This window comes from Dermacentor silvarum, chromosome 4 (assembly GCF_013339745.2).
Source record: "Dermacentor silvarum isolate Dsil-2018 chromosome 4, BIME_Dsil_1.4, whole genome shotgun sequence".
NCBI classification, from domain to species: domain Eukaryota; kingdom Metazoa; phylum Arthropoda; class Arachnida; order Ixodida; family Ixodidae; genus Dermacentor; species Dermacentor silvarum.
The window spans coordinates 28,147,340-28,157,053 of record NC_051157.2 but is presented as its reverse complement, the minus strand read 5'-3'; the positions used below and the strand labels follow the sequence as shown (position 1 = coordinate 28,157,053).

The following is a 9,714-nucleotide window of genomic DNA, read 5'->3' as shown; positions in this document are numbered from 1 at the left end:
TGACGTGGCTGCAAGCTGCATCAAAGTTCGCAGCAATGCATCCAAACTATGTTTGAATTAACGAACCACTCACTGTTCATTCTTGTGCCTAAAGATGTGAATTCTACAACGCTAGTCCTATTTCCTTAGGACAGTGATTAATAACCAGCACTTACGTTAGACTTCCAGACTACGCGCCGCTGGCTTTTTCAACAATATATGGTGCTTGTGGAGTCTAATTAACTTAGCGCATAACAACGTTTCTGGATGTGCGCTCAAACAATGTATGCTTTTGTACGTTTTCGTTTCCCCACAAGCCAGCAAAACAGCTTCAACCCTGCCTGTTCCGTGTGCACTGCTATTTAGAAGAGAAGTGCAGACAATCGATTTTCCACTGCGCGATGAAGTGGCACATTTGTACAACGTCAACCAAAAATTTCCCAAGCGCATGGCACATGTGATGTCAGCACCAGTTGAAAGAAAACAGCCTAAGCATTTCTCCACCGGTACCACCACCACCTTATCACCAGGTACCACCGGTTTCCTTATCATCGGCGCAACAACAACGGCAACGTCAAACAACGAACTCGTTAGTTTCTTGGTTATTGGCAACAATTACTCGTTTACATCACCGATGAATCTATCAGCTCTATTTCACTTTTTTTCCCACTCCTCTCAACAGAAGTGTAGGCGAGTCGTTCATCGTGCACCGAATGCTACAAATAATCACAACAAATAAATGAACACCTCAAATCAGCGAAGACAGTTCTATCGTTCACGCTACAAGTAAATCACAGTTTGTCAACGCACTTCGATGCATGCCTAACAAAAAAGATTAAAAAAAGAACGCAGTAACGCTGGAACTGCGTTATCCTTACAAAGCAACGCGCTCACAAAGAGAGATAGGGAGAAAGAAACATACAGAATGCAAATAAAATACAAAATACGCTTTACCGCAAGACAGTTGGTAAGAAGCTGGCCAAGGAATGTCGACAAACGAAAACACATAGCACACGTACATAGGTAAGGCTCCGGTTGACGCAGAGTACATTGGAAGCGACGGCTTTCCGGAACTCGGCACGGTCGTCCCCTGTGTACCCTTATCCACAGAATGGTCGAGGCCGAGGAGAAAACGTATACCCGTCGTGACAGACCCTGGATCCACGACTGATCAACGCGACATTCTCCACGTTCTATTTTTGTTTTCTTCTAATTTTTCTTTTTTCTTTTTTATCTTATGGCACTCGTCTACGGGTTCCAGCCCGCGTTTTTGCCGCCATCGATTCCAGGATCTCATCTCGCGCTACGTCTCCACGTCCGCGCTCTCCTGATCGCCCTTTCCGCGTTAGCCACGGTTTTCACCGTTCAATACCGCTTTATTTTTTTCTCTTCTTGAACAACGAGTACGCCTTCTTCTTCATACTTCTACGTGAAGAGCGAAAAGACTAAAGGTGCGGAAATGAGGAAATGTTTTTGACGGGTCTCTTGCTATTTTTCTTTTCGTGTTTTCTATTTCCCAGAACTTCCTATTTCACGGTATGGCACAGCCTTTAGATGGAGCACTTCGGTTCTTTTTCCCCGGCACAGAAATAACCGGCTTTTTCTCCCCACAACCTCAAGTCAGTTAGCGAAAAATTTCATAGAACTAAACAGGTGCCAGAGTCTTCGCGCACACATAATGAAACAAGAAAAAGAAGAAAGAGAAAGTGGGCCGTAGTTGAAAGTGACAGCGCAGACTCATAGACAGTGGTAGGTTTAGAGAGAGGGTTTAGGGCCAACTTTCAAAGTCTGAGAAAAGGGTAGACTTTACTCGTGTCAGCGATAGTCTCGGTCATTTTGTTTTCTTTTAGACACACACAGCATAAATCGCGCAAGTCCAAACCGTTAAAACGAGAGAGACGCGTCGCATACAATTCCTAAAAACGATGCGCTGAATGACGCCAAATTCTTATTGAATTTCTTGACTATTGTGTCTCTGCCGTTAAAACGTGACAGTCATCGGGTCAGCAAGGACCGGAATGACGACACGAAGCGATCAATACGGTAAATTCACCTCTCGTAGACGACAAGAAATGCATCCTCAACAAAAGACCTAGCCCTTCAAATGACAGCAAGAAGGTGTCGGCTGGTCGACAGAGGCTCAATGGAACTGAAGAAAACGAGCGGCGATATGGTCTGTGCACTTCTCGCGCACCTTTTTGCTCAAGTGCCTTGAGCCATGGAGCATCCTCTTTAAGCAGGGAAAGACAATACACGACGAGCGATCCGTGGAAGACCAATAAGAACCACGGTCAGTTGCAGAGGAATGGAGCGACAATCGAGAGAACGTGACAGAAAGGGTAGAGCCGGGGGAAACGCGGCTCTTTCGCGGAACAGCCTGCCATCATGGCGGAGAGGTTCAGATGATCGAGTGATGCACGAACATCGCCACTTCGGACACCGCTCGGCGCTAGACGCGCGCTTGCCCTTCCACTGAGCGACGCGCAAGAACTTCGTGCGATATTCGCTCGCTTCGCAGCAGTTGAAGAAGATTGGGTGCTCGATACTCCCACCTCCCGTCTCCCTAAAAGTACATTAATCTTGTTTTCTCTTTCTCGCCAAGGTCTTGAAATGGTGTATCGCGTTAAGTACTGTGTAGTGGAAGAGGCGGAGTACATGTAGATCGACGTACGCTTGTCACAGAGGCGCCAAAATGACCGAGGCCTGGACTATAGGCTGTTGTTTTGCGTATATTTCAGCTCAAACGGATTGTCTTTCGCCGTTCAAATCGATGATGGTGGCTTCGGATCGGGAAAGCGTCAATGGTCCTCGATTATAAGGCCGTTTTTCCAGGGTACGTGGCTATAGTTTAAGCCGATATGCGTCGCCTTTACAAAAGTTGAGAAGAACTACTTCCAGACTATCGAAGGTTGGGAAACGGAAACACGGTTCGCCTTTTGTCGATTAAAAAAAGGTGAAATTCAGAAACGCGGGAAGAAGTAGAGTTTGCCAACCGAAGCCATGACGATTGATATACAAAACTGAACGAATGATACGAAAGTTTAGCACCAGTGGTGGTGTAGGGAACACAAAACCTGTCCAAGGGGGAACGTCAAAATCTAACGTAACAAGTGCAGTTTCTCCCTGCACTTAATGAAGAGTGCAATATACTGTCGTCAAGTTACAGCAATAGTTATATGCAATGCGCAGGGGAAAATCCCTAGACATGCACCTCATCAAGCAGCGACAAATGCCATAAGAACTCAACATCGTAGGGAGTAGTGCTTACATTGACGACAGGTTTCGCGTCCGGTATGTTCGCGGCTACGCGTTGCTAGATTACTGCGTTGTTAATACAAGACACAATCGAAGCTATTCATTACCCCCACAAGACTATTAATGGCGTTTAACAATCCCCTCTTCTTTTTTCTAATTTTTTATCCCACTCGTTTGTTTTTCGGCTGCAACATAAACCACGATTTCTTTTATTAAAGAAAGTTTTAACACTGTGTGAATCATATAGTGAATGCTAAGTCAGGATTGCTAAAGAGTATCAACTAATTTGTTGATACGTATGTTCAAGTAGTACATTAAAACATTTACTTCAGCCGCTACAGAAAAAATAGCATAACTTTCGCCAGCACGTCAAATCTCTGAGGTGTTTTACTACAAGCGGTTTTGCAAGACACTCTTGTGCGTGTACTTTGGGGACGTCTCAAGGCAGATGTCAAACGAACGTTTAAGAAGCGCTGAAGACGAAGCTGATGAGTCTTCAGGGAAAAAAGTTCGACTGCGGACAGTATATTGGCGATAGCCACACGCTACATGCAATCTCCTCCAGAAACCAAAATGTTTTGCGTACTGTGTCCATAAATTAAACAATATAATGCACACAAAAGAGTGCAGGTCGCTGAAGAACCACAGCCACTGTCAGCATGCAGAGAGTAGCAGTGCGAACATTCGTGTTAAATGATTACAATAGCCTTCACATATTGGAGTCCAGCAATACTTCGCACGTAATAAAACATTTCAGTTCATTTCATGGAAAGTGTACACTTGCAACGGCATTTGCAAAGGAGAAATAATCCGGGTATAAGAACAGTACTAATTCTTGCACACGATATACATATATATTTCTTTGTTTCTTTTGAGGAAGTGTCTTGCACAACCAGAGTCGTCTGTATTCGTTTCTTTCATCACAGTGTACAAGGAGATGTAATATCGTTTTCAAAAAGACATCTTTGTTACAGAGCACGCGAACACTTGATGCATAGGCAGCAGTGCCTAAGGTAAAACGTGTGCTTCTTAACTTCAGAGTCTTCACACACGTGCAAATGAGTGGCTGATGGGCATAACTTTATTTTTTGAGAGTAGCTTGTGCTAGGTATCCTTCACCGAATGTCTATAGTGCCAAACAAGTTTAACTGCGAAAGCTGAAGACAATGACGAGGCTCAATCACAGATATAAATGAAATCGAGAAAAACTAACAAGCCGCAATTACTTTTATGAAAACCACTATTACGTAATCCGCAAGTGTCACAGAATTTTGAACTCTCTTTGTAGATTAAAAGGTGGCAAACAAGCAAGGCTTCGAAGTTCTCGCAAAGGCGTAGAATCGTGTTCGTGAATTTAATTTGGGTAGTGGTACCTTAGCACAATGTTGACAAGAAATCTTCTGCCAGAATGTTAAACAGGGTGCGACTTGTCTTGGAACGTCAGGTAAAAGCAGGCTAAGCCCATACTATAATACATTTGGCAACAGCTATGCTCCGACGACACTTCGCATCTCTACACTTTCGATTAAATCGCGCGGTACCAAAACTTAGTGGTGGCAACTCTGTACAGAAATTCTACCATCCACATTCTATTCTACTCACAAAGAATATAAATGAATCTACTACAAAGCCACTGGTATCGTAACAATGCACATTTTGTCGCAACTCGGGTAACTACGTAATTATGAAACAGATTCCTATTAAAGAGTAATCACTACACTGATCTGTGGCGTAGCCAGGAATTGTATTTCTGGGCCGAAATATCCGTGAACACTTTAGTAATCCCTGCGGGAACGACAAGTAGCAGCGTTTGAATAGGAGGAAAACATCCCCGCAAATGGTCAGCAAGCAGAAAAGAGACCCTTAAATTGAATCCTGACTACGCCACTGGCGCTAATCGCTCGATCAACAACCACTTTCGTCAGAATCAAAGGCCATAAAACATCGTGTTTCACGAAGAAGTATCCGCACGAAAAATAATGAAACATCAACCATCCGTCATTGCACCACACGCTGGCGACCGTGGAAGGCGCAACAGGCGGTGCTGTCCGGAGAAGACGAATGATATGCTCCGTTGGTCGGGAAATCGGCCGGCGCCGCCGCCGCCGTCACAGCGACCCAACTGCGCAGCAAAAGGGCCCCTCGCTCCTGGACACCCCCTCTCTCTCTCTCCTGTGTTCCTTAGGGGCGCACAAACACAAACTCGTTGTAGTGGTTCCAGCGGTTCTCCTCCGAGTCGACGCCCGGCTTGAGCGGCTCGTTTCCGCCGCCGCACGAGGTGCCGGTGCCAGCAGGCACACACGCAGCGGAACCGCGACTCCTGGAGGCAGTCGAACGCTTGTTCCAGAGAGTTGTGCTTGAGGAAGAAGCGCGACGTGTACCGGTCATCCTGGCCGCGGTCGGGGTCGCGCGACTCGTTCAGCGTGTCGCCGAACACTTCGCGGCACATGGTCACCTTGCCGCAGATGAGGATGCGTGTCAGCTTGCGGAACTTGACGTCCGCCAGGCCGTCGCGGCCGAACGCGAACGTTCCGCGGTACCCGAGCGTTATGTAGCCCGGCTGGCCCGGGAACGGCGCCGGCAGGGCGGACGTGGCCGACAGGCAGGTTACCAGGGCGTCAAGCCGAAAGTGCTGGGCCTCATCCTTGAGTCTTGCCAGCTCGCGGAACTCCTCGGGAAGCAGCAGGCGGCCCGACCGGAGGAAGTCCAGGATGAAGCGGAAGAGGGCCCCGTCCCTGTCGACGAAGACGCGGCCCTGCGAGTCACGCGGGCCGCCGTCGAGCAGCTCGCCGAGCACGGGGCAGCGAGACAGTGTCTCGCGCGACGCGCTGTACGCGGTGCCGCCCACGTTCAGATCGACGACCGCCGAGGAGGAAGACATTGTTGCAGCCGTCGTCGTCGTCGCCACCAGCTGTTGTCGCGCTGCTCGCTGGGCCGTCTCACCGCGCTTCGCCTCTCCGCGGGTTCTTATCGTTTGACGACGGTGCTCCCGAGCAGCAGAGTGCGCGCGCGAAAAAGGCAGACCCCCCCTCCTTCCGCACTCTTCGCTGCGTGGTCCCTGAGCAAGGGGCCTGATGCCTGCGCGCGCAGCTCTTCTGGGGATCGATAATGGGTCGGCCGGAGCCCAGGCGTCTGGCGGAACCCCGGCCAGACCCAGGCAGTGCGGGGGTTCGTGCAAGCTGCGTTGTAGGCCTCTCCTTCGCGCACAACACTTTCACTCCTCCCCGCACGCCCAGCACTGCCACTTCCGCCTCCCCCCACCCCCTTCCAACCTTCCGCTTTTGCACAGCCCATCTCCTTCAGAAAGGTTGTGCTTTCCACCAAGCGCTTTGCTTCCCTGCGCAACGCTGCAAGCCTCCCCACCCTCAGCACCGTCGGCGGCGCTTCTGCGTTACCTGTGCGTCACACTGACGCTTCTGCGGGCCTGCTCCGACGGAGACGCGATGCTGTTATGTTTCTTTTCCTTCTTTTTCTTTCCTTCTTGCGTATTGTACCTAATTCGAGCGTGTTGAGATATAATCGTGGAGAGATACCTCAGTCGTAAGACCGCGAAAGAAAAGTTTCGATTGTCGCCACTATGGCGTGCGTTGAGTGACAAGCTTTTTACGGCGGGAAAAACTGCCTTCCTTTGGAAAGATGCGCTTCAGTAGCAACGACCTCGTGCAGTATTATTGGCGGAGTTTTGACAGCAAAAACGGGAGAGAGAGAGAGAGAGAGAGAGAGAAACAAAGCAAGGAGAGGAAAAGTATGGTGGTCAACCAGGCGAGCATCAGGTTTGCAGCCCTACAGTCGGGCGGATGGGAAGGTGGAATACAAAGAGAAAAAGGGTTAGAGAGAGTGCCATGCTTTCTATGGAGGATCACACACAGAGGCAGACTAGTCAAGCGCACCCCAAACACTCCCCAAAATGGTGTTCGTTATCATCATAAATTATATGTCCCTAAATTATTTTCTCACCTGAATTATTTCCCTAAATTATTTTCCCAAAGAGATACGCATTGAAATACAAGCTACCCTGGAGGAATACCGGAATGCTAGCTCACCTATAAGTGTGAGCAACACGCTCGCCTTGCCACATTTCCAATGCTTGGAGACCACAAAAGGCTCGTTTTCCCCATATCAGACAAACGTAGTCTGCACGAACTATGTTAAATGAAAGTTCAGTTGTCAGAGTCGCCAATGTGTTTTGTCCGTAACGTTCCTGAAGACTTGCAAAGTGTTCCGTGCGACTACTGCCGTTACTTGTCAGAGAAGCAATCTCTGACGGTCGCACTGCCGTTGCAGCCTGATTCTAGCTTTGACATGCGAGGCATTCTCAGCCAGCGAGGAATTCGCACTTTCGCGTTGCGCCCTGCGAAAGTGCTAGTGGTTTTTAGCCCTTAGCCAGAGTTTGCGAATATCGTTAATGTGCATGTGGGTTATGTTGGTGCATGCGCAATTGCGTATACCAGAACTGTACATACCCAAAACTGTGTGCATAATAAACTGTGCATACCCATCACCTGGAGTAGCATGCCAGGCAATCAGGCAGGCTAACATATCCAGTTTATCCTTAAAGACTGCATCTCTATCGCTCGAACATGCATCCGTGACGGCGATGAAGCTTTGTGGACAGGTTTCAGACGTATACAAGTGTAGCGGGTTAGTGGGTTAGCCCCATAAAGTGTATTTTTGGGCTAGTTGATCTCTCGTGGCTTGCTGACAGCTTCAGAAAACACAAAGAGAAGACGAGACAGCAAAACGATCACTAGGTGTAATGACAAGGCGCTTCGTGATTGCCTTAATGTTACCTGTGTTCTTCGGGTCCTTTGGAGTAATTAGCAAGGTTAACCCCAGTCGCTCTCAGTTGGCTACTGTACATTTACGGGAAGGAAAAGAGGCACAGAAAGATAAGAGGGAAGGTAGAGAGTAAGTACGCGCACACACGCCGAGCAATATTAACTGAGTGACAGGCAGTCGAGAATTCAGTTACCTTCAAGATGCGCCGTAGAACCTTAGCCACCTGGTGCAAACATTACTTTCTCAGCCAGGGTTCCTGTCTCACCGGCTGAGACTGACAGGTTCACGGACAAACTCTTTTCCTGTACCCTGCGACCTGCTTACGAGCGAACGTGAACGCCCTGACTGTACAAAGACACGAGGGATCACCCAGGTTCTCATGTCAACTGTCAATACTCCGTGACACACGATGCATCCGCAATGAATCGGTGTTTTTGTAAAGCACATTTAAGGCTAGCTATGGATGCTGTGTCTATAAAACCATTTTGATCATGAAACCACGCTTATATGGTTTATATGATTCGCTTTCAGATCTGTCTTCCTTTTCCTGTAGTCTGCGTTCTGATAGTCTTTCTACAGGACTATCTATGCATCTGTAGGAAAGAGAGCGAATGGGGAAGAGCGAAAGGTACGACTGAACTTTTGCACATGACTCGTCGAAGGTTCCAGCGTAATCACTGGTGCCGGCGTGCCTTCCAGAAAATGCTACACAATTCGCGTCGCGCATACAATCAGAGTACACTAGGTTCGGTGACAACAGACATAACAGATGGACTCAACGATAACCTTCAAGCAAGTTCCAAATCATGCAGACGCGTTTTGCGCTGAGCAAGTTTTCTTTTTTTTTGGGGGGTGGGAGGGTAGTCCCCGAGAAAAGGATAAATAATTACACGTCTCAATATATACGTAAAATCTTGGTGCCTGTAACATGCTTCTAAAGGTAACTCCGCTCTAGGAATTATTCTTAACAATCATTGGCCGACCCTGACATGTCACGAAACAGCTATGCGGCCAATGTCGTACACTTTCTCCCTCACCTGGCACTCTTGTAATCTCTGAAAAGACTGTTGCGCCAGTTTTTTACTTCTGTCGTGCACGCTTCGCGCCGCAAAAAAGAAAGAAAAAAAAAGACAGTAATAGCGAGAACAATAATAAAAAGAAAATAATAATAAAATAAAAGAAACAGCCTTGACCACGTCGGGAACACACCGAGATCTCCAACAGTCCCGAACTATCACAAAGGCAAAGGGCGGACGCACAAAACGGCAAAGGCGCATACGCAACAACAAAACGTCAGGGGAAAAATATCAACATGAGCAAAAAGCCGAGGAAGGCAGTATACGGGAAAGAAAAATCTCCCGTCATTTATAAAGCGCTTCCTGTGGTCCGCCTTCCCGGTCTACCGCGCCGTGCCACGCCGTTTCTCGGATTGCACTTGCGAAACCAACCGCTGATGCAACCGGAACGGCAAGAAAGAAAGAAAACGGCCGGACGACGACGCCTCGGCTCTGCGCCCAGCCTCGCGTCATCGTCGCTCCCGGGTGGTGTGGACACGAGGCCAGGGTGTCCCCCCTTCGGAGCGCAGATCCGGAGACGCGAGAGGACTACGGCAGAAAGCAGGTGGACCCTCAGTCAAAAAGCAAGAACAAAAGGAAAAAAAAAGACGAAGGAAAAGTAGGAAGAAACGCAAGAAGGCGTTTG

General features: G+C 48.3%; 1 protein-coding gene across 1 annotated transcript; it reads right to left on the bottom strand.

The window, feature by feature from the left end:
- Window positions 1-5,290: 5,290 nt before the first annotated feature.
- Window positions 5,291-6,249, bottom strand: LOC119449669 (BTB/POZ domain-containing protein KCTD16-like). Its single transcript, XM_037712891.2, is given in 2 exon segments — window positions 5,291-5,526; window positions 5,528-6,249. Coding segments are annotated over 2 exon segments (699 nt in total). The 5' UTR covers window positions 6,116-6,249; the 3' UTR covers window positions 5,291-5,415.
- Window positions 6,250-9,714: the final 3,465 nt, after the last annotated feature.